At 41.0% G+C, this 23616-nt stretch overlaps 4 protein-coding genes across 4 annotated transcripts; 2 read left to right on the forward strand and 2 right to left on the reverse strand.

Moving 5' to 3' along the window:
• The first annotated feature begins 99 nt into the window (after positions 1-99).
• Positions 100-6982, forward strand: LOC136423495 (F-box only protein 36-like). Its single transcript, XM_066411682.1, has 5 exons — positions 100-231; positions 2685-2796; positions 3988-4160; positions 4596-4727; positions 5306-6982. The coding sequence occupies exons 1-5, from the start codon at positions 121-123 to the stop codon at positions 5369-5371; spliced, it is 594 nt and encodes a 197-aa protein (XP_066267779.1). The 5' UTR covers positions 100-120; the 3' UTR covers positions 5372-6982.
• A 1077-nt stretch (positions 6983-8059) lies between these two features.
• Positions 8060-11724, reverse strand: LOC136423502 (von Hippel-Lindau disease tumor suppressor-like). Its single transcript, XM_066411688.1, has 2 exons — positions 11206-11724; positions 8060-10024 (listed from the first exon to the last, which is right to left on the reverse strand). Exons 1-2 carry the CDS (start codon positions 11534-11536, stop codon positions 9891-9893), a joined length of 465 nt encoding a protein of 154 aa, XP_066267785.1. The 5' UTR covers positions 11537-11724; the 3' UTR covers positions 8060-9890.
• A 264-nt stretch (positions 11725-11988) lies between these two features.
• Positions 11989-17574, forward strand: LOC136423500 (NHL repeat-containing protein 3-like). Its single transcript, XM_066411685.1, has 5 exons — positions 11989-12217; positions 13946-14108; positions 14645-14845; positions 15718-15925; positions 16522-17574. The coding sequence occupies exons 1-5, from the start codon at positions 12020-12022 to the stop codon at positions 16751-16753; spliced, it is 1002 nt and encodes a 333-aa protein (XP_066267782.1). The 5' UTR covers positions 11989-12019; the 3' UTR covers positions 16754-17574.
• Positions 17294-23608, reverse strand: LOC136423498 (G patch domain-containing protein 3-like). The gene is made up of 6 exons (XM_066411683.1): positions 23014-23608; positions 22068-22519; positions 20514-20748; positions 19528-19706; positions 18518-18645; positions 17294-17803 (listed from the first exon to the last, which is right to left on the reverse strand). The coding sequence occupies exons 1-6, from the start codon at positions 23558-23560 to the stop codon at positions 17596-17598; spliced, it is 1749 nt and encodes a 582-aa protein (XP_066267780.1). The 5' UTR covers positions 23561-23608; the 3' UTR covers positions 17294-17595.
• Between the last annotated feature and the right edge of the window lie 8 nt (positions 23609-23616).

Genomic DNA, 23616 nt, shown 5'->3' on the forward strand with positions numbered 1-23616 from the left:
CTCTTAATAAAAAATAAAATCTTAAGAATTAATTATTATAGGAAAGGAAGAATAATCTGATATGATTTTGATGTAATAATTGTGTTCGCAAGTCTCGACGTTTCTCGCGCATGACGTGAGATGGCAACCAGTATGGCGTCCTTAGTGAGAGATGGAGTGCTGCTGGAGATGGCGGACCAGGCTCCCGCGCCTTCCAAGGACTACTGCCAGCTCCTTATCACCACTAAGGAAGTGAGTACGTTTCTTAAGATCTGTGGACCAGAATGATGTATTTTTAAGACACATTCTTCGGCGTAAGCGCGCTAATTTGGCAGTAGATCGCACCGTCCAACGCCCGCCCTCCCACCTTTTCATTCCCGCCTATAGCGGAAGTTCGAAAATCAAAACAAAGTGCCTACGTGACCTGATACGCATTTATGGTCTCGCCGAACATTGTGATAAGTCAACCTTATACTAACATCAGTTGTAGAAATGCCACCTAAAAAGTTCATACAGGCTCAAATTTATGATTTATAACGAGTGTTTTATCCATATTGATTTACTTGCAAGTTCAACTGCGCACACGACCATGTTTTAAACACCTGTTCAAACTGTTTTCGAAATTGGAGATCCCAAAAGCAAACCTCCCCGATTGTTTCGCTCTAAAGCTTCCTATAGTTTCTAGGTTGGGCACACAAAACTCAAAACACCATTTCATTTTTATCAACTTGTTTCATTTTTCATATGTTAACCCCGGCACGTTGTTTATATTTGCTATTACAAACAGAAAGTTCAGCCTCTTGTTTATTTAGGGTCATTTTCTGCGCTAGTATCTTGCCAAAAACAGTCTGGACTGATTTGTTTTAACCAGTGATATCTTAAACAGAATTTTGTTGTGTCTTGCCTTTTCAACCTTCAGGTAGTTACCATGGCGACAAGAAAAGGGGTCAACATTCATGACATTACAGTCAAAACCTTTTCATTGTTCTCTTGACATTTGTCTAATGTTATGGGTTGATTGATGTTGCGACGGCCGTCCAACATGTCGGCAGTTGTTAAGTTTCCTTTGTTGAAAAGGTCAGCTATATGATGATGTCTTACGTGGTATATGCGCTTCATGTATTATGTATTTGTTTTTCTTTTCGAGTGTTAGCAGGTGTTTTTAGAAGAGCATTTCCCAGTGCACATCCTTGCACTTGACTACTGCAGTAATCTTGTTGTGAAAACAAGGAAAAATGCTGTGTTATGTTTATAGTATAATGTATGAACAAAAGAATTGGTTCAATGAATGTGAAACTTAAGTACGAATGTATATGGTACAATGATGTTCAATGGGTTTCATGACGTCTTTACTGAATGTTTTTGGCATCCGGTGTTGACCGGTTCTAGAGCTGTTCGACTTGAGGGTAGACAGGCATTTTGCATAATGGTTACCTCACACATGGAATGCAACAATATTATGAGCTCACGTTCAAAGCCAACAAAGTAAAGGCAAAAAACTCTTCATTTGTGTTTGCCATTTCTACACCCCCAGTAATACATGAAATGCTGAAATAAGACAACGGTCACCACAACGTTGTAAATCTGTTTGTATTGTTCTGAAATCTGATAAGCTCTTTGGGACAAAGTGACAGTCTTGCCAGGGATATTTTTCTTGAAAAACAGAGCGCTGATGATGCACTCAGATAATCATCTAGAATTGCACAATATTTGTGGGACCAGTTTATTTGTACACTTGGAAGTACACAAGGAAGTCCTTGCGGACAACCAAAATGTTGACAAACTGTTGTTGACACATACAGAACTGAACAGGCAAGGCATTGTGTCTGGACTGGCTATGATTTATGGTGTTGTGTAAACTTAAGTGGAGGGCACACAAATGGGGGAGGGGGGTCTCAAGGTCACAGACGGTTCAAGGTCATCTACTTAGTGTTTTAGAAGGTGAGGGTATCATAGTGTGTCAGAGTTGACCAAACAATGACTGAAAAGATAATGAAACTTTACAAAATATATGATATCACTTCTATATGTTAAGGCATAAGATATTGTCACAACGCATTCTTTCTTAATATACTGCTTTCAGCAAAGATACAGGGATGGCTGGATGTTAAAGCCTCACTCTTAGCAAACTATCAGTACTGAATAATTGTGACTGTCTGTAACTTAACAGTTAGTAGTTACTGACAGTCACATTTCAGTAAGTCAGCTTTACTGTCACTCCTGTAATATTACTGACAAGTATTAGCTGGTAAGAAAAATTCATGGCTGGCCCCTTGGGTAGCCTACATGTGAGTTATCTTAACTAGACCTTGATGTTGATAATTTATTATCATCAATGATATTATTAATAACGAATTCGAAGCAGTGATGTTTTGGATACATCTTTTTTATTTCAGAGTAAGAAATATGATGATGAATGAATGAACTTTATTACTCAACATTCGCACATGTATGGCATTAATGATAACCAGATGGTATGTTGAAAGGACCCCTGACCTCCTCCCTTGAACTCTTGAAAAACGGCCTCGGCCGAAGAGTGTATGTTTTGCATACTTTCAAGGTTAAATAAAGGTTGAAAAAAAAAAAATTAAATCAACAATATTACAAGGCTAAGCTATCCTACAATTCTATATATACAGTCAAACCTGTTTGGGCAACCACCAAAATATTGATGATGATGATGTTTTGTCTGCCTCCCTGTCCAGGTGGTCTGGCGCTGGTGGAAGATCTCCCTGCGGAAGGGCGACGAGAGGAGATGTTTCCCCGGGGAGATCAGAGAATCACACGATGACTTCCTGAATGATGACAAGGTCCAGGGTCAGTAATTTTCATTCTGAATAGGAGAACTTGGGTAGCCTGGTATCTCAACCTTTTATCACTACCGAGTCTCTTCGTCTAGCCTTGGTGCCATTTGATTACTACCGAGGCGCCTAAATTCAGGGTAGTGGGTGTAGGAGCCAGGGTAGCGAGTGTAGGGGCACCGATAGTAATCAGATGCAACCCATCATCATCATCTTGTCGTGAGAGTGTCACGGATGAACATCAATATTCCTCCTCCTCCAGTCCTCCCTGTCCTCCATTGCTCTCGGTAGTTCTTCTAAATTCCAGCCTGCATCCTCACACAGCTGCTGTATGTAGGTTGTGCGAGGTCTGCCTACACTTGCATGTCCATGGAACCCAGGCTACATTTTGTCCTCTTGTAAAACAATTTGCATAAGAGGATGATTCAAAGAGACTTGGCAGGTATGATAGGTTTGGATACAAGGGTAGAACATGGGTGCTGCATCCCCTTACTCCCCTGGAAGTGGATTCTGTAGCTGTTTTCTTCTTTCTCCCTGGTCTTGGTAATATAGATGTATGATTCTATCTGTTTTATATGAATGATTCTATCATAAAAGACCCTCACTTGGAAGACTATTAAGTTTGGAACCTCAAGAATGAATGATGATTTTAGCATAGAAGTTCATCTGTGCAAGGACATCATATGCATGGTGTCCTTGATCTGTGTTGGTAAAGAACTTTAGATAACCAACATTGGGAGAAATTGGGGCTTAACCAAAATCATGTGTCTCTAACATCACGTCCCGGAAGTTGGAGTAGTCTGTATCTGTATCTGTATCTATGTATATAGCCGGTACAACCGCCATTAGGCGTAACACACGGCCAGCTTCGCAGGAACGCGGCGTGGCAGCAGCTGGTTATATTACACCGAACGGTCTGTTACACCTAGTCTTTGCATAAAAGGTCAGGTCCATTCTGTGAACAAGACTGACAGAGTCGTCCGAAAATTCCCAACCTCCCAGTGTTCAGGTTATGTAAAGTTTAGACTGGTTCATAAAAGGTTATTAGCTAGCAGGGCGTCTCCTGGACGCCCCACTCTAAGAAAACAAAGAAATTAGAGGCCCTCCTGTAGCAGGGCACACCCAGAGGATGCCCTTCTTCCCTGGTAATTACATGCACAAAAAAAGCCTTGCTCATAATGTTGGATGATGTTGTTGTCATTCAAAGGGGATGTGCGGAGGGTGTTCGGTGAGCCTTCCCTGGAGCACGCCCTGGGTCTGTGCCGCGGGCATGTCGATTTCATCACACGTGTGCCAAAGCCCATGCTGATCTTCCTGGTGTCGTACCTGGAGCTGGAGGACATCTCTCAGCTTGCACAGACCAACAGGCTGTTCAGAGAGGTAGGAAATGTCAATCAAACAAGGCAGCAGTATCTCATTACCTTTACATGCTTGTAAGGCCATGTTGATTAGATTATATGGATGACATCCACGCAAGTTTTCGACCGTACTGTAAATGGTACAAGGCAGCTGCAAAATGAAGAAATACATGCCATAAATTGAAAACAAATATCGAAAAACGGAGACTGTACGTCATAGAATGTTAATTCAAAAGTCAATTCCAATGTCAAAGAAGAAGAGAAAAAACAGAAAAGGTTAAATTTGGGGCCCCTGGCGGCTTTCCTAAGTACTGCAGCAGAACTTCTGGTTTTGATATCTTGTGTTCATGGTCATGATTTTTGGGTGGTAGATAGCTCCTGTTACCTTATCACTATGTGACTAAACATTAAAACTTCAGTGTTCACCTATGCTCCCCATTTATGTCGTTGTCCATAGATCTGTAACTCAGATGAGCTGTGGGAGCATGTGTACGAGCGGCACTGTGAGAACGTGACAGAAGAGATGCGCGACCTCGCTAAGGATGTGGGCTGGAAGAGTATGTTCTTCACCAACAAGTTGCAGCTGCAGGTGGGATGTTATATCTTCTTCTCCAAGAAAGCACTTGTAACCTTTTGAATTTGTTGTGTATCTAGAAGCCAGATGAAATACATGTATTGTATTTGCCTTGACCCTCATAAGCCTTTGAGAACAATATTTTGTGTTGTTAAGTCTCAAAATACCTGTAGCAGATTTTCATGCGTCTCTGTGTGTGTGTGTGTCTGTGCTTCCAGATGTTTGCGGTCAAAATAACTTTGGAACCTTTGGATGGATTATAATGATATTTGTTATAGCTTTAGAACCTGTGGATAGATTGTAAATTGTATTTGGTATGTGGGTACCGTAGGTGTTGGAGAGATGAAGGTCAAGGTTGATTTTGGGCCCCCTGGTTTGTGACCTTGGTACTGCAGCAAAACAACAGCTTTTTAAAATATCTTTTGTCCTAGACATGCTACGGTCTTGATTTTTTGGTGGCAGATAGCTTTTGACGTAAGAGAGAAGTGGTGTAGGTTTGGGCCCACTAGCGACTTGTCAGGCTATTGCACTGGTGCAATTTTTGAATGATTCTGCAATGTCAAACTGTAAATTTGCATGTTTTGTTGTTACAGGTGCAGCTGCGCAGACAGAGGGGGCGCAAAGATGGATCAGGTGACAGCCCCACACCTGCCCACTAGCGGCGACATTCCAAACTGCAGGCTCACAATCATGATGCCAATACACTAGAAGTAATCCTATGTAAAGTCATGTTATGCAATGGGTAAACCACTGGAAAGAATACAACTTTAAATGTTCAATCTCCAATGTTCAAAACTTTCGGATGTTCAGTTTTGTTAGGGAAGTTTTGGAGAATAATACTGAACTTGTATGTGTTCGTGGTGTTCTGTTGTTAGATTTCCAGTGAAGAACCTGAATGATTCTTATTGAATGCAGGTGCCACATGTGTTTACTTTCTAGTGTTGTATTTACAAACATACCAAAATCGGTGTCCAGCACAAGTAGTTCTACAGCACTGAGAGTAACGTAAAATTACTAACATTAGGATTGATGTATTCGATGGAACTCTATGTACTTTTGACTTCTTATGTCCGTACTTGGCTTTGCAATGGTGAATCAGGATATGTTTAACAGTCTTACTCAAGCCTCTGTTACACATAGTCGAACCTGGCTTTTGACCACTAGCCAACCAAGGTAGGTCGGAAGCAGTCAGACCAGTTTTAGGTTTAGAGTCAAAATTTGACTTCCAAACACACCCTGACCACTACTGACTTACTCCCAACCACCAGCCAACCCATTCCAGATCTCCAGTGCACAGCCTGAAAATTTCTAAACGTTTGGCTGGTGCAGCCAAACACCAGCCAACCACAGCCGAACACTAGCCGATCTAGCTCCCGGACCACTCCCAATTTTTAATAAAGAATAAAGAACCATGGTTGGGGAAGGTCGGGAAGCCATGTTCGACTATGTGGAACCTAGGCTTAAGACAGCAGAAAGTCTAGACAATAAACAATAACACTAGCAAATCTTGTGAAACTATTAAATGTGTTGGTTGGAAGCAGAAATTGCATTACTAACGTTAACAGTATGTTTTGATGGCAACAAAATGTGGAAGTTATTTTTTGCCCATTTTTGTTCAGATTAATAAACTGATATATATTTTCTTCCTTGCTGCTTTTACTCTGAATGTGTTAATGTTTTGTGAAGTTGTTTTTAATGATGTTTGTGCTTCATGATATGTTTAATTGTATATTATCCTCATTTTGTTTCTGAACCTATACTACATGTACATCAACATTAGTATGCTCAAATTTATGTCAAGCAAGACTAGGCCATACATGTGTGCATACATGTACTTGTTTTAATAGTGCATTGTACATCTAATCCTGTATGCCACAATTAGGTGAAATTCTACCATGTTCAGTGAAAATTCTACTAATGGCAACTGAAATATTGCAGCTCCTTTCTTGCAAAATAGAAATCTAGAAATGTTATTGGTATACATGTTGTAGTTATGTGAATGTCGATCATATTAAACATTTATGACTGTAAAAAAAGTTGGACCAAAAAATACCAAAAGTGGCCTTTCCAGAATGTTATGTGCAGTAATTCAGTAATTCAAACAAATTTTCCAACAAGTGCAGTTTAGAAGGTTAAGTAGATAAACTGTGACATTCCGGTTCATTTCTTATGTATTTTTCTATGTACGATAATGATGTTAACCAGTTTTGGTGATGTTGATAATTGTGTGACGAGTTCATATAAATATATCAGAATATGTGGTGCCTTCAGCATTTGTAGTTTGTATTCTTTTCATCAAATGTTTGTTGGTGTACATATTAATGCCATCGTCTTGAAGTTATTTTTAGTCCGCTGAACAAATGACTGGTACATAAATTATGAAGATGAATGTACTTTTTTGTTAAAGGAAACCCAAGCAATATTTATAGCGCCCGAAAAATCGGATGATTGGTTCAAACGCTATCACAATGTATAGCAACGTCCATGATGCAAAAGTATGACGTTGTTGTGATGTGAGAACTCACTGAAAATCGTTGCTTTTTGTAGGCTCGCGAAACTAAGGGGATCATCGTACGGCACGATTTTGCGCGGCTTTTAAGTACTAAAAGTATGAAGTTATTACGCAAATGTGCTAAACAATGTTAGTAAATGTCACTACATGTGTACCATAAAGATTTCAGCATTTTTCTTATTTCCATTTTTTGGCCCTAATTTTGCTTTGGTTGCCTTCAATCTCAAAGTAGATTGGCCAATAATCACTGTTTTGGCCTATGGATGCTGTCTTGCAAACGCAAAGTTTCAGTTCCTTGGTCCAGTCCAAATGCTGACAAATTCCACGAAAAAGACAACAATTCAAGGTTTCATTCATGTATTACTCCGAGTGTGCAGTCTAAAAGAGTGCAGACCCTAAAAAGTAAACGGCTGCATGAACTAGTGTTTAGAAATTCCCTTTAAGCTAGCTCAACTGATTAAAGAAAGAAGTTAGTTTGGTGAAAGCTTATTTGTAAGTGAAGAAATTAGCAGGTTATCTTCGGCAGCCACGCGCGAGGTTGGACATGCACACTGCTGGGTGTTAAGTGGTGCGGTCGTACCTTTGCAGCTAGAAAGTGCCTTTGCGGGACACTAATTGCAATGTGATTGCTATAAAAAACGCATAGATGGTTGGACATTGTTGGCAATTTTTTTTGACAATGAAGAATTAATGTGCTCAACATAGAATGAATGACATTGGTAGATTTCCTATACAGTATACCTTCATTACGAACACGCCCATGTAAAACAGGGATTATAACATAGAAGTCTATGGGGAGAAAAAACTCATGAATGAGACCTCAAACCATTGCTAGTAGAATCTTCATTTACTTATCATTTCAATAACAAATGCACACAATATCATCCTTTTAGAAAAAATAATAACTGCACATTCTGTCCAAATTAATACAGTGACAATTCCTTGGCAACAATAATGTACAATCTGCCAAATGACTTGAACACTTGACGTGTATCTTTATTAAGACTTAAGCCACACTGGTGTTGCATACCTTGTTGGTACATCCTGGCTTTTTAAGATTGTTGTTTGTCTTCAGCTTTTACTTTAACAGCTACAGAATCTATGTACAGTCAAACCTGTTCAAGTGACCAGCTCTACATAAGGACCACCTGGCCAATGTAACCACTTTCTGATGGTCCCTTTGATAATTTTTCCAAATTGACACAATGATTGCTGTGTTTCAAGATAGTTTCAATTAGCTCTAACTGGGAGACCCCCGTTCAATCCTGGGTCAGGATATCTCAGTTGGGGCTGCACCTCTTCTTTTGTAAGGGTCATAAATTCGGGATCCCATGTTGAAGGCTAGCAACCGTTCCTTGTAAAAACATACCCTGCTACAGAAACAGGAGGAAACTTGCTGACCTATGTGCCACTAGGCACTACAAGGATCTGAATGAATGAACTGAAGTGACCAACTGTCCACATAGACCAGATTTCATTGGTCCCCTTGAGTGGTCTTCTTGGGCAGGTTTGACTGTAGTATATGGTGTTTCATGTTGCTATTTATACAAGTCGGACTCTGAGAGCTTGACACACACTATTATACCATAAACAATATCAAAACTGCTCTGTACAGGATACATTTGTACCTGTGCAGGTTTCAGCTTGTACAGGAAATAATAAGTTTATGTTGTGAGAAGGTCTGGAACACGTTTGCCTGAGCTTCGGTGGGCTGACATATGCAACTCATTATCTTCATGCTCATGCAGTGAGAGCAACAATTTCACAGACTTCTAGACCCTTTAGAAACTTTTTTATATCAGTATGCTAAGAGTGCAGAAGTTGTAGCATGTACATTGTAGCAGTAAGGTGGGCGTGTAGAACTAAAGGATCACAATACTATCTGCCCCAGAGGTGTCGCCAAAAATGCTCTAGATTAGCTTCAGTGTTACTCCCCCAAAAATCACAGGATGTAGTTTTGAGGCTGTACCAACTGAAACCATGTATTCACACAAGGGAAAACACTTCTAATAGTTGGCTAGCTTTGACTGGAGTTTGTGGAAAACAACCAGCTTTACAATGGAGACCATACAATTTTGCAGATTGGAGGGATAAAAGAAAGGTGATTTCTAGCATTAATATTATCATCTACTACATAGTTCCATACTTAAACCAAGTACATTTGTATTGCCAACCAGCCCTCTTGCAACAATCATCGCTTGTACTTCCAAGGAAAATTGTCTTCAGTCCATACATGTGATCGGTAAGCTTTATCATCTTTTTAAGTTCCAAAAGAAGTCATTTAGTGCCAACCCAACTTTCCAACTCACTTTGGAAACAACTACATTAACATGTAGCACATATAGGATCCACAGAAATACTTAGTGACTATTGTCCTCTTACATGTACATAATGATTATTAATACAATATAAAGTCAACAGTACAAATACTGATCATCAATCAATATACATAAACCGATTACAAGTAAATCACATCTTGAGTATTCATGTCATGACTGATTCTGTTGATATCACAGTGCAGAACTCGGAGCGCTGATTCCCTTGTTCAGTATACTGGACATAATCAAAACATCCTGTTTCATTGTTCCGTCGTACCAACAGGACATTGTTGAAACCTCCTGTTTCCATTGTTCGGTGTAGACAGGACAGTTTGAGCTATCCCATCTTCATGAGATAATTATTTCGTCATCCTCTTCCTCCAGCTCGAATTTCAGAGTCTTAGGAATCTCCAGAAGGTCGTACTGCGACCTTGGCACCAACTGTCTGATGACCTGTAAGCATCGTTCCCGCAACGTGTACACTGGACAGAGAGGAAAGCAAGTGCCACTGTTAGTATACTGTAGATGCAAAAATGTTCGTGGGGGTAGGGTGAAAATGGAGTGTTCGCGGTGGTTTTGAGTTTGCGTTTGAAACAATAGTAGCGCTAGAAGCACACAATGTAACGGCTTTTTGCGGTGGTTTTAAGTTCGCGGTTAAGACGTCACCGCAAAAACCGCGAACATAAAACCACCGCGAACATTTCTGTATTTACAGTACTGTAGATTCATGTATTTTTCCTTTATTTTGCAGTATGAGGTTTTTGTGGTGTTTTAGGTTTGTAGTTGAAACAACTCTACACTACTATATCAGTGATAGGATATGGTCACCTTAAGTCATATATATAGGTTTTTTAATTAGGATGTTACCATGGTCAATATAATATATTGACCATGGTAAAATCCTAATTAAAAAACCTAGTACAAAAAACATATTGGCAATGTTGTGATTTCGCCAAGAAACAAGATAAAACTACCACAAATATCTCAAGATTTACACTCAGTATCTTTACGGCTTGGCATACTGAACGAAGATGCAAGGGTCTTTTCCACGTCTACGTGTTTTACAGGTGAAGGTAAAACAGTCATCTTCAATAGAGGTAAAGCATGATGCTTTTTCAAGCAGATAGTTATAATTGTAGTGCAATTGAGTCTAGAGTCTAGACTAGTACTAGTACTGTAGTTAAGTTCATGTACATGTACATTACATTTATCAAAACAAGCACCATTCCTGTCATGTGTATAAGCCTAAGGGACAGTTAAATACTGTTAATGCAACACCTGCAGGGATCTCCCTAAAGATTATGGAACAGTGTCGCTCCTCCATCCTGTTCTAAATCTAACAGCTATTAACCTCAGATTTTCTGATTATGAAGAGGTCATAACAATCCATTCAGCCAATAAAATTTTTCTTACTGCATATGCATTTTATCAGTATCGTCATAAAATTATTTCAAAAGTATACGCCCCCTTCATATACGTTTGCCATGTTTCCCCAAATTACATAAGACTTAAAATTGCATAGAATACGTTTCCCTTAAATACAACAAGACTGTAACAGTCAACATCAGCTTGTAGACGATTCAGCACTTAATTTTGACAGACGTCATACCATCCCTGTTGCCAAGATCTCATAAGACGTTCAAAAGAAATTTATCATTTTTACCTGGTATACCAATGTTGATGGTAGTCCTTTGTGGTGGCCAGTCCCCGTTCCAAGGTGTGGGGAAGTATACCTCCTTACACCTGACCGTGAGCTTGTCCCTCGCCAAACTGTCTCTGAAAATCCAGGGATGCCCCACGAAGGTGTTTACATCGAAAAACTCGCCAGGTCTCAGGTCGGTGGTGTAAGTCACTCGCTTTCCCTCGTAGTCAATCCAGATTATATCCGCACAGCGATCGCTCTTGTTGATGAATCTGGTAAAAGAGTGTACCAGGGAAGGCCCTGATACAAGTTTCCTGTCCCTGTTGCCTTGGTTGCCTTCGTTGCTCGGCATTTTGCAACCAAAGTTGAGGCTTTAACGTGGCAAAGCTCCGTCTTCTTCCACAAAATGTACAACAGATGTCGATGTGTACTACGTCATCAATACATGTGTTGTTGTTCCCCTTAATACTTCAAATTCAGCAAATTAAAATTATAAAACGATTGTAAGGTGATAAATCATTTCTTAAGATGACTTAAGCTCCAAAAGGCCAATTATTATCAAGATAAATGATAAAAATGGTTCCGTTGTTTTTGGTGCACAAGGTAGCGTGACGACACAGGTTAGACGAGTCTACTTTGCAGATAGGGGTGAAAATAATTATCTGTTGTCAAATGGAAAGTTTGGCTTCAACAAAGCAATATCATATTATAAAAATATTAAGACTTAAAGATTCAGTTATATTTCAATCAAAATATATCATAAAAGATATTGCAAGTTACAAGATATTTTGAGCACATCTCCCCTGTGTAGAAGTGGTTCATTCTAAAACGCAAGATGGCTTCCTGTCGAACCTGTGAATGTGTATGTCGAAGTTTTGTGTGTTTCTTGCTGCTAGGAATTGTAAGTCCGTACAGGTCACCACTGTACAAGCTCGTGCCGACGTGGCCACTGGTTCCCTCCCACTTCCAAGCTCAGGAGTTCAGCACAGGCGTGTTGGTCAGCGGGGAAGTGGACGAAGTCTTCGTGGCACAGGTAAACTTTACACCAAGATCACACAACTTACTGTAACGATTTATCGATTCGTGCATTCCTTTCAAGCCCCAAGGGTGTGTTGCCCTCTCAAATGATGGCTGCTTAGCTGTATTGTCTAGGAGTACTGCATGTTTGGTTAATTTTACCTTAAAGCGAAGCTGCAAACTCACGGAATCCGGGATAGTGCCAACACCAGTTTGTATGATCGCACTGCAATTATGAGTTGAATCGCTAGATAGCACTGCTGACAGGTGTGTCTTTGACCAGATGACAGTTCAGTACTTTATGGATTTTTACCAGTGAGTGCATCACACAGACCGATTTTTCACTATCACTGTTCAGTATCTCATGAGAATTAACATTCCATTTACTCTCAGCTAGGTTGACAGTATTTGAAAAGTTTGATAGCACCATTAAGGTTTGACTTTATTTAGAACTAGAGTTCCACGAACACATTATCTTCGCCAAATAATCAAGGCTTATTATGGAGAGTGATTAATATTTACATGCTTATCACCCCCAGCAAACTTGATCATGCACCATACCGTTTGAAAGTTATGATGGGGGGGGGGGGGGGGGGGGGAGGATGAGTCCAGTCTAGATAGGGATAAAAATTATTTGGTGGTACAGGACTAGTATATGTGTATAGTGTGCTGATATATGTTATAACTGGTCATCAAAAATATTGAAAGTTATGATTAAATGGTACAGTCAATATATATGAATAAAATAAATCTTTACTCCATATCATACAAATTTTGCAAGACATACATGTGACTTGTCCATACTTGCTAGGTAATACCTAGCAGTGGTGCAGTTTTGGTGCAGTGTACTCTCTGAGCAGAGGAGTGCTGGTTTTTGACATGTTTTTTGGTGCTTTTGTCAGGCTTTCTATTTTGTCCCCTTTCCGTTATGTCTCCAACCGTGTGTTGGACAAAAATGGCTAAACTGAACACGTTAAAAACCAACCGGACCCACACATCTGCTTGGAGTTTAGTGAGACTGCCTCATCTGTTTATTTATGTGCCCAGTTTGTTTATTTATACTTTAAGGCAAGGCCCTCTGTTGACCTGTTTCGGGAACACTGTCACATGGCCCATTGTGAACTGTACTTGGATTTACAAACTATCCTTACTAATTATGCAGATTAGCTCCTGATTTGCATAAAAAGTCATTGATTGTGTACAACACCATCTGAGCTCTCTACATACCAAACTTCACGACGATCTGTCGACCCCTTCTCAAGTTATTCATGTCCGAAGGTCAAAACAAAAACACCCACTGCAGTTCCAAACAAGACGCTAGGGGGCCCAAACTTACACAACTTAATTCCTGTGGCATAAGCTATCTACCACACAAAAATCATTACCATAGCATTTTTAGAAAATATGCTCCAAAATTTTGAAGCTCCCCTGCAGTACCTTAGGTACCCGCTAGAAGGCCCATTATCAAACTTGACCTTCCTTTCCGTAAACCCTACCCATCCACTAAATATCATACAGATCCATCAACAGCTTCTTGAGTTATGTTGTCCACAAGAAAATTCACATCCACACAAAGCCCGCTGCAGTACCGACGGAAAGTGGCAAGAGAACCATCAGCACATTTTCCCAACATGTCTTGTTGCATTTTTTGATAAATAAATGAAGAAACATGTTTTCATATTTCTGCCTTGATTTTCATCACCAAAAAGATGGTAAGATTTAAGGTCTTCTGATTTGTTTCCAGAGAGGAAATGTCAGCACCAAAATGAACGTGTTCTCGGAGGACGGGACGTTCCTGCGCAGCTGGGAGACGGAGAAGATCGACATGCCCCACGGAACCAGGGTGCACGTTCCCGCGGGGAAGACTACAGCTGACGCACAGATATGGGTCACTGATGTGGGCAGTGGTGAGTTCTTACTTTGGCTGACAGGGTCCTTTTAACAGTTTAATTCAAAACAAGTGTGGCAATGAAAAATTGTTGCCATGGCAAGGGTGTCTGGGTTGATCTTACTTCATGTAACAAAAGTACCAACGTAGCACTCTTAGTTTTTCCATCATATTTGTTCAAAGCAGTGAGGCATCTGTAGTTCCAGGGTATTTCTGGTCCATTGTTTTGAATGTAATTCATTCGGTCACACTCACGGTCCGAAATCTGAAACACATTGCCTTGAGAGACCTACCTCCAGGCAAATACATGTACATGCAGGAAACAATAGACTGGTCCTGACTGTCCATTACAATTAGCAGCTTAACCAATGATAGTGTAGCAATTAGCAGTTTGACCAGTAAAAAAGTGGCTGTCAGACATTTGCATTTTGTAGGCTTTGATGGAGGTGGGCGGGGCTATAGGATCAGTCTATTGTCTGCTGTTAGATGCTAATGTGATAAAATGATATCTTTCACTTTTATCAATATTGTATGGTACAATATTTGTCCATATAGGGCCCTGGGGTCACACTGTGAAAGCCTTTGACAGGAATGGCACGCTGTTACATGTCCTGGGTACACCGGGAAAGGCAGGCACAGGAAGGAGCCCTGTACAGTTCGACCAACCAGCAGACGTGGCTTTCGGCGCCGACGGAGAGATGTTCGTGGTAGACGGGGACGGAGGGATGAACAACAGGCTGCTCAAGTTTTCACCAGGTCAGGATCCGTGTTTCTGCAATAGTTGAGACTTTGAAGAATCATGAACTACTGTACATCAGGCTTTTAGCTATAAGCGCGTCAGAGCGTCTTCTGGATGCCTACACAAAGAAATTAGATTTTTAATCCCCCTCCCCCAACCCCCCATACACACACACTGTTTTTTCCTCATACCAGACATTGACATGCAAAGCTAACAAGTAATTGTTAATCCATAGAGCCCATTGGGGAAGTCTGCCCTCTCCCTCTGTCTATAAATCCTAGGTAAAAGCCTACTGTACATTGATAAAGGTTAGACATCCAGGTAATACGTTACCCAAGGTAACAGTTGCTCAATCATCTGCATAGATTTGGGAAAATCTGTCTTGTTACATAAGTAACTGTTCCTTTGCGTCCTTTTGATTTCGTGTTTTAGGTGCCATGAAGACACAGCACCGTATTAAAGACAAGCACATGTTTGCAGTGTGGTGACTTTGCGTTGAGCTCTCACTTCGAACTCATCACACTGCAGAAGTGTGCTCAAAACTACTGCAAACATTTCATGATTTACAGTACAATTTACATGATGATGATGGCTGCTTCTTCGCTTCCGAAGATTACTGGGAATTTTGTCCACCTCTGCAGGCTCTTCTGTACATACCAGTATATCAAAAGCTTGAAAAATAAGTAGTTCTAACATCTCTGCAACCTCAGTGTCACTGACGGAAGGTATCTGTATTTGTAGTTGTTCGTGCAGAATCTGAAGGTAGTGGATGCTACCTGAAACGTCTGACCGTTTCCAAATTTTTATCCAGTACTGTTGCTTGAATGTTTTCTGGCATATCTTATTACCTGTCTAACCTTCATCAATGCATCTCTCCAACCTCTTACAGACTATAAATTGGAGTGGGTATCTGGAGGAAAGGGGAACAACACAGGAGAGTTCTACATCCCCCACAGTGTGGAGGTGGACATGTTTGGGCAGGTCTGGGTGGCGGACAGGGCAAACAACAGGACACAGGTGTTCCACGGAGGACAACAGCCCACTTTCATCGGGGAATGGACATCATGTTTTAGAGGGGACGGGCCATATTCTGTTCGGTAAGCAACTACCCAAAATTATGGAACATTTTATGCCTTTACATTATGGATTGCATTGTAAACACTGCATTAACTATCTCTGTATATATCAGGGCTGTCTCCAGGACCCGTCCTTCCATCCCTGGAAGGAAATTTGCTTGTTGGGATGGAAAAAATTCAACCCCTTCCATCCCAAAATATCAATTTCATGAGATAAAACTGATGAAAATGTATTCTTTAAGCTTAAAATGACAAATTCAACAATGAAAATTAAAAAATCGGCTCCCAAACAATGAGTGGGACGGGAAAAAATTTAAAGCTGGAGACAGCCCTGGTATATATGTAAATATTTTATGTTTGGGGCCGCATCTATAAGCAGCGACACCTATAGCTGCAGTGAAGAAGTCAGAATTGCCCTGAGGAAGGTGACAGATGGTCACCGAAACGTTGGTCGATTAAACATTTGGCGTTTTAGAATAGGCTATAAAACTAAAGGTCATGTTTCTCTTTCATTTCTGACCATAATATTCATATATATCTTTAAAATAAATTGAATGATAATCGTTTTTTGCTGTATCTTTAAGATTTCTGAATATTTTTTCTCTTCCTTATCACAGATTCAGTGCAAATAAGAAGTACCTGCTGGTCATCCAGTTAAACCTTTCACGTGTCTTAATTCTGGCTGCTCCATCAAAGGCTGGTTTCCTTGGCAACTGCACAGTGATTGACACCATCCAGATGGCCCCTGGTGTCAAACCACACCTACTTTCTGTCAGCCAATCAACAGGTGCCTTTTATGTTGGAGAAATAGGAGCCAATCAGAGTCAAAAATTTGTGCCTTTGCACTGAGAGGGGGAAGTAAAACCTTTTCTGATAGGTCAACTTCTTCTTTTACCTTATTGGCTGACAATATTGAAATTGTTTCACATGGTAGAATCAATCCTTTGAAAGCTACTTGTTAGTAAGTAGGGAAATGTCTTTATCGAAATGATATGCAAAACAGCTAAATAGATTGTGCAATATTATATCATTGTGATTTATGTACATATTTGTATGAGTCAGAGTCTACAATTTCTTGTATTGATAACAAAAGAAATACTGCAATGTTATTGTTAAGAGACTTAGTTTTACAAAATATGACATCATTTTCACAGATATAATCATTTCAAAACATATAGAATATTTTTATTTGTATCAATGGCATATAGAAAATACACAACAACTGTTACGTAAGACGTTTAAGGATTTTCTTCTTCATATTTGTATGAATCAGAGTCTATTGATAAAAGAAAACTGCAATGTTGTTGATAAGAGAAGTTTTTCAGCATTGTGAACTTAGTTTTACAAAATATGACAACACTTTCACGGATGAAATCATTTCAAAACGTATAGAATATATGGAATATTTTTATTTGTATCAATGGCATATACAAAATACACAACAACTGTTACGTAAGACGTTTAAGGATTTTCTTCTTCATATTTGTATGAATCAGAGTCTATTGATAAAAGAAAACAATGTTGTTGGTAAGAAGTTTTTTAAGCAGTGTGAACTTAGTTTTACAAAATATGTTCACAGATGAAATTATTTCAAAACGTATCAAATATACGGAATATTTTTATTTGTATCCATGGCATATACAAAATACACAATGTAAGAAGTTCAAGAATTCACTGAGTCATTTCTTCCATCATGTCTTGTCCTCCTGTGTGCCTTTGACAAAGGGGACACTAGTCCTGTACTTGAGTGTGTGTGGTCCTGCTTGTCTAGTCAGCGTCTCCGCGTTATCCAGTTGGTACGGCTTGTCGTACACAGTAGAGATCACGACGTCTTTCTCTACGCGGCGTCGTTTAAACTTGTTCCCTCCAGCCTGGCGATCCAGCTTCTCGCCATAGAACCTGCAGAGAGACAGATAGAAAATAGTTTTGTATACACATCTTAAGAAAAACAAAACTACCACAGAATGCAACACAATGTACAGTAGTACTTTGAGATGCTGGTTTACAATTACTGTAATTCACTTCATCTTCACGGTAGCAAAATTTCACGGTGTAAGGAAAATGGACATATTCATTGAACTTTAACTTCAGGTGGCGGCAAGTGATTTACAGAACGGATGTGTGAAGGAATCATAAATAATAACAACAGTTATTTTCCCGGTGATGATAAGTTCACGGTACAGAGGTGACCATGAAAACAGTGAACATAAAGTTACAGTGAACGAAACAAGATTTACAGAAACTTCTAGCCCCCTGGCAAAGTTACACAAGTAATCAGCTACTGTATGTATGTTTGTCAGACTACCCCTCTGACTCATTTAAGATGTGACCTACACATGTATACCTCATTAAATTCTCACTATCTCAGTCAGTCTAAAAGACTATGACTTAAACTGCGCAAATCGGGATGTTATAAAATACAGTTTGTCTACAAATCAAATTTATTAAATGTAAGAAGAAGTGTCATACTCAAGTTATATCACGACCACATCTGTATTTAGAGTCGCTTGGAAGAGTGGTGTGAAGACTAGCCGACTGCTGCCCACCCGTGTCAGGGACCTGGCAGCAGTTTAATCAAATACTGGATACTACAACAGTAATAAATGTACTTACCCAAAGCCTCTCTTGTCCCAGGGACCTTGTCCTTCGTTCCCCAAGGCGTCTGCCGGCCCCTTTTTCCAGGACCCCAGCCCCTCCCCGTCACACCAGCCTTGTTTCTCCATTATCTTACGCCCCAGGCCCTGGGGTGGAAATATACACATGAAATGATCTATGCAAGCTCAATAATGATGATATTTAGTTGCCCACACATGGGCTAAATGCAGTAGTTTCACTATCACATGAAACGTTTACGTAAAGAATCATTATGTGTAGCGTATCTGAACAGTGGGAGAAACAAAACAAGAAGCTATGCTACACTATATCTAACCTTTACAAAACAGTCGAACAAACAATATGCTATCCAATACTGAATGGCTGGGATTTTTGACATGTCTTGTATCTTATATTATGTCATGCCTGGGCCTAATCACATAGGGGGTTCGGGAGTGTTATCACACAGGCTTCCATAGAATATTTTGAATGCATTTCGAGCGCGCCGGTTGCGCCGCCGTCGGAAATTCGAATACCGGATTCGGAGATTAGAATCAATGTTGTTGAAGTTTTGTGTTCGAGGACACAAACCTCCCTCAACTTCTAGCACATTCCGCATTGAAATGTGTGTTTTCTCGGGTGGGTATGACCAAGGTATGACATAAATAAAATACAACACGTTGTATTCCGCATCACCCTCGGTCCCAGCCCTCCCGCGGGTCGGATTCTATATTTACACTGCATTTTGAGCACTACTTTAACTAATCAACCAGGACCTCAGGACAGAAATTTGCTTTTGGACTGAAAAAAGAAATTTAGCCTGTCTGTCATGACATGAAAGTGAATGAAATGTATTTTTGTGAGCTTGAAATGAAATATTGTCAACATGGACTCTTAAACATTGAGTGGGATGGAAAGAAAAACTCAAAGCTGGAGACAGCCCTATAAATCAACAACTGTTCATGTTGTTTTCTTACGTTCTGTCACTAGCATAATGAGATTACTGTTGATACCACAAACAAAATAAGAACCTTTGTATGCTTCTCAAACTGTCCAATCTTCCCTCCTTGATCCCTCCGTTCCTTCCGTTGCTTGCGTGCGAGCTTTTTCGAATTCTTTTTTGAGGGAACATCTTCCCCATCTAGCCCTGCCCTTAGCCGCTGCTCAAGACGCATCTGGAGATAGTCCCGGGCATCCTTGTCTCCTCCATCTGTAAGAACAAAAAATGTCACTTTCTCTAGTTTTCAAGTCGAGAAGTCAACCACTATCATTAGTTGCAGCACAAAGTATTAACTAGGAAAGACACTCAGAGAGGGCAATCTGCTGCGAAGGCAATATCGTTTTCTCAGCAGTTTACATGGTTGTAATCTGTAGTTAGATAGGAGGCTGCACTTTGCAAAGAAGCTGATGGGGGGCTGAAAATCAAATTCTTCCTTCAAGCAAACAAAAATCAAGATCTTGAGGTATCCTGTTCATTAACTAACCAATGCTGGTCTGGCTTTTACCTAGGATTTACAGACAGGGCATCCAAAAATGGGGGTGGGGTGGTGGGTTAGGGGTGACCAGATATCCCGCAATGGGCTCTATGGATTAATAATATCAGGTGTATTTGCAGCCAGTGCCACAGGCAGGTACCCAATGTGTAGGGTAATGAGGCTGTTTAACGTGTTCGAGGCACCTCCTCGAGCACGGGACCCCCGTTTTACGTCCCTCCCGGAAGACGATTTCGTGGAAAGCTTCGTGAGGCTACAGCAATCCGGACGTCCTTGGTTGGTCCCCCATCCAAGCACTGTCCGGACCGCGCGTTGCTTAACTTCCGAGATCGAGGGATCGGGTGTATCCAACGCGCCACGCGGCCGTAGCTAACAATTACTTGGTTAACTAACAATTAATTAATTAATTAACAATTACAAAAGACGCTCTGAAGCCCTGCTAGCTAATAGCCTGACACTGGTAAAAAAAAGAAGCTAGAAAACAGAAAAAGGATACGGTGAGAAAGCAGGTGCGACGACCATACCTGGATCATAGTACACGCTCATGTCTACATCCCAGTCGTCCGTGGTCCTCTCGTCGAAGTCACCCCTCAGTTGGTCCCAGTACTGAGCGTCTGTGTAGAACACCAGACCGCTGCCGCCCTTCTCCCACTTCAGCTCGATCTCCTCCTCAAACAGACGCTCCTTGTTCCGCCCCTGTTTGGTCACGTCGTCGTACAACGCCTCGTGGCGCTCCCACTCTTCACACGTGTTGTCGTCCTGGGGGGAAAAGAAGTTTGGGAGAGTTCAACACACTTCATACATTTAATCATAACAATCCAGAGACATATACACATCTACTGAGACAGCAAGTGAACAATATCACTGCAGTATGTTTCTTTGTATCCATTGCCACAAGTTGCTACTCTGTACTCAGAATCATATATCCATTACTGAACCTTGAAAGTCTGCAATGTGGACAACTACATATAGATTTTCTGTGATTTTATCAAAAGCTAGTCAAAGTCAAGTCAAAGCCTTTATTTTCCTTCAAAAGTTTGTTCAGCCACATAGGCTGCTTTTCAACAAGGTCGAAGTGGAGGGGGAGGTAGTCAAGGATAGCTAGGTAGTATTGGAGGCATATGGTAATTAGTATACATTAGGTGGGACAGGCTTTTTAGCGAATGCCCACAAACGCCCACTCTGGCGAAGTCCGCGCTGCACGAATCTAATTTTTTTTGCTTGCAATATGTTCAGGTTGTGTTCCCATTAATTAATCCTGAGTTTCAAGTCAATCCATCGATCCGAAGTTAGATAAAGCGAACTTGAAGATTCTTACCTGGCTTTTTAGCGAATGCCCAGCAAAAAAAGGCTTTTTAGCGAATGCCCACTATATCAGCCAAAATATCGGCCATCGTGACACGGGCGCTAAATCTAACACCATAAACATGTTCAACAAGTTGTCCCCTGAATGTGTACTCAGTTTCCGTGCTGTACAAGCCTGTAAAGTCACTTTATTCTACGAAATGCACGGCGCGGCCTGCGGCACGTATTCGGGGTAGAGGCCGCTAGTAACCTGTCCCAAATATACAAATGAGCCGCCATATTGGATTTTTACGTCCGGGGCAGTGGATTCCCACGCCGTGTATTTCGTAGAATAAAGTGACTTTACAGGCGTGTAAAGCACGGAAACTGAGTACACATTCAGGGGACAACTAGTTGAACATGTTTATGGTGTTAGATTTAGCGCCCGTGTCACGATGGCCGATATTTTGGCCGATATAGTGGGCATTCGCTAAAAAGCCTTTTTTGCTGGGCATTCGCTAAAAAGCCAGGTAAGAATCTTCAAGTTCGCTTTATTTAACTTCGGATTGATGGATTGACTTGAAACTCAGGATTAATTAATGGGAGCACAACCTGAACATATCCCAAGCAAAAAAAATTAGATTCGTGCAGCGCGGACTTCGCCAGAGTGGGCATTTGTGGGCATTCGCTAAAAAGCCGATGCGTACATTAGGTCTGTCTTAAACTCTTTAGTATACAAGAACATGTAGCAAAACATACAGCCTTCTTTTGATATAGAGAACACTTCCACTTACATCATCGGAGTGGGACTCATCAGCTTTATCTTCCTTCTCCTTCTGCTGTCTCTGTTGCTCCCTCCTTTCCTCCTTCTCTTCTTCCTTCCTTCTCTGTTGCTCCTCCACGAATCCCACCTCAGCAGACAGCTCCTCCCCTGTACCCGTCAGCACCATGGTTCCTTCCTTCACACTACCCCCGTAGTCAAATGGTACATTCCCGTACCTCTTACTGGACCCAGTGGAAGGGAAGACCAGTCCAAGTTTGTGGATGAGAATAGGGGGGAGCCTGCAGGTCCGGATTAGTTCTAGAAACACTTTGATTGGCGTTCCAACATTCCCGCGAGGCATGACGTCGGGCGGGTGGAGCTCTATGAGCTTCTGGAGCTCTGATTGGCTGATGGTTTCTCCGTCTTTTCTCTTCCGTCTTTGCTCTATTTCCTTTCTGGTCTGGTATTTAAGAGCATCAGAACCTGAAACATTGGAGGATGATTGGACCTGTATGTTATCTGTATGTATAGCACTACATACATGTACACATCATAAACGTTGTACATGTTTTATGTCTTAAAGAGTCTTAAACAACCAATACAGGCTTTTTATTTGACGTCACATGCACCGCGTGTTGGATTACAGCGTACGTCCGCAAACCACACCAAGATACCATTGCTTAATCAAATTATCTGCCAACATGGTCACTGTGGGATTCAAAAGATAATATGACGTCAACAAAAAGTCTCTATTTGTTGCTCCTAAATTTGCTTTTCAAGAACAGGAACATCAATTTCAATGAATGAAACAATGAACAAAAATTATGACAAAGGACCAGCAGTGTTAGTGCAGAAAATAGAATGTAACAAGAATTTGCAAATCATATCTGCTTGGCGATAATAAAATCATCACAACCGGGTTTCACAACCAACATATGAATCATAATATTTTATCAAATCATCATTCTCTATCCCACCTTCCTCCGCCAGCCTGACCCTCCTGATGGTTGCCCGGTGCCTGAGGTAGTCCCCCCGCCTGTCCACCCAGTGTTTCCCGTGGTACAGTTTCACCAGCTCGTCCCATCTCTGCTCCACAACGCGCACAACACAACACAGAGTTCTCCTTCTGTCCGCCTTACATCTGCTTGAACCGGCTTCATTCTCGTTGTCCACACTTACTCTATAGTCTGTCAATACTTTCTGCTCAGGTGTGGATGTAGACGGTAAAACTACCGTATTTGTACTTACTCCAGTCGCCTTCTGGCTGTGCTTTTCGGGAAGATTTGTTCCTGAACTTACGACGTCGCCCCCCTCCCCCTTCCCTTCTTGCGAAACACTTTCTTCATGGTTTCCCCCCGCTGTATCCGTGTCTCTAGCCTCCGGACGATGTCTGAAGTGGAAACAGTCGAATCCCCCGCTTTCTATAAACTGGGAGAAGTAGTTTCTGAGATCCGCTGAGTGGAAAAGTCCCGGAATGTTGCCGACGATTCCGTAGACGACTTTCTTCGTGTTTGTGTCAGCCATGTTTTTGTGATGACGTCAGAGGAATATGACGTCATTCGGACGCCGGACGATTCCAT

Source organism: Branchiostoma lanceolatum, chromosome 17 (assembly GCF_035083965.1).
Source record: "Branchiostoma lanceolatum isolate klBraLanc5 chromosome 17, klBraLanc5.hap2, whole genome shotgun sequence".
NCBI lineage: Eukaryota > Metazoa > Chordata > Leptocardii > Amphioxiformes > Branchiostomatidae > Branchiostoma > Branchiostoma lanceolatum.

Bases quoted from the DNA above. Each gene is read 5' to 3' on its own strand.
- LOC136423495 (XM_066411682.1), top strand. From the start codon at position 121: ATGGCAACCAGTATGGCGTCCTTAGTGAGAGATGGAGTGCTGCTGGAG. The intron at 232-2,684 runs GTGAGTACGTTT...CTCCCTGTCCAG, and splicing joins TCCTTATCACCACTAAGGAA to GTGGTCTGGCGCTGGTGGAA. The intron at 4,728-5,305 runs GTGGGATGTTAT...TTGTTGTTACAG, and splicing joins CCAACAAGTTGCAGCTGCAG to GTGCAGCTGCGCAGACAGAG.
- LOC136423502 (XM_066411688.1), bottom strand. From the start codon at position 11,536: ATGCCGAGCAACGAAGGCAACCAAGGCAACAGGGACAGGAAACTTGTA. The intron at 10,025-11,205 runs GTAAAAATGATA...CTCTCTGTCCAG, and splicing joins CATCAACATTGGTATACCAG to TGTACACGTTGCGGGAACGA.
- LOC136423500 (XM_066411685.1), top strand. From the start codon at position 12,020: ATGGCTTCCTGTCGAACCTGTGAATGTGTATGTCGAAGTTTTGTGTGT. The intron at 12,218-13,945 runs GTAAACTTTACA...ATTTGTTTCCAG, and splicing joins ACGAAGTCTTCGTGGCACAG to AGAGGAAATGTCAGCACCAA. The intron at 14,846-15,717 runs GTCAGGATCCGT...AACCTCTTACAG, and splicing joins GCTGCTCAAGTTTTCACCAG to ACTATAAATTGGAGTGGGTA.
- LOC136423498 (XM_066411683.1), bottom strand. From the start codon at position 23,560: ATGGCTGACACAAACACGAAGAAAGTCGTCTACGGAATCGTCGGCAAC. The intron at 20,749-22,067 runs GTAAGTGGAAGT...TTTTCCCCCCAG, and splicing joins ATGAGTCCCACTCCGATGAT to GACGACAACACGTGTGAAGA. The intron at 18,646-19,527 runs GTTCTTATTTTG...TTTCCACCCCAG, and splicing joins AGTTTGAGAAGCATACAAAG to GGCCTGGGGCGTAAGATAAT.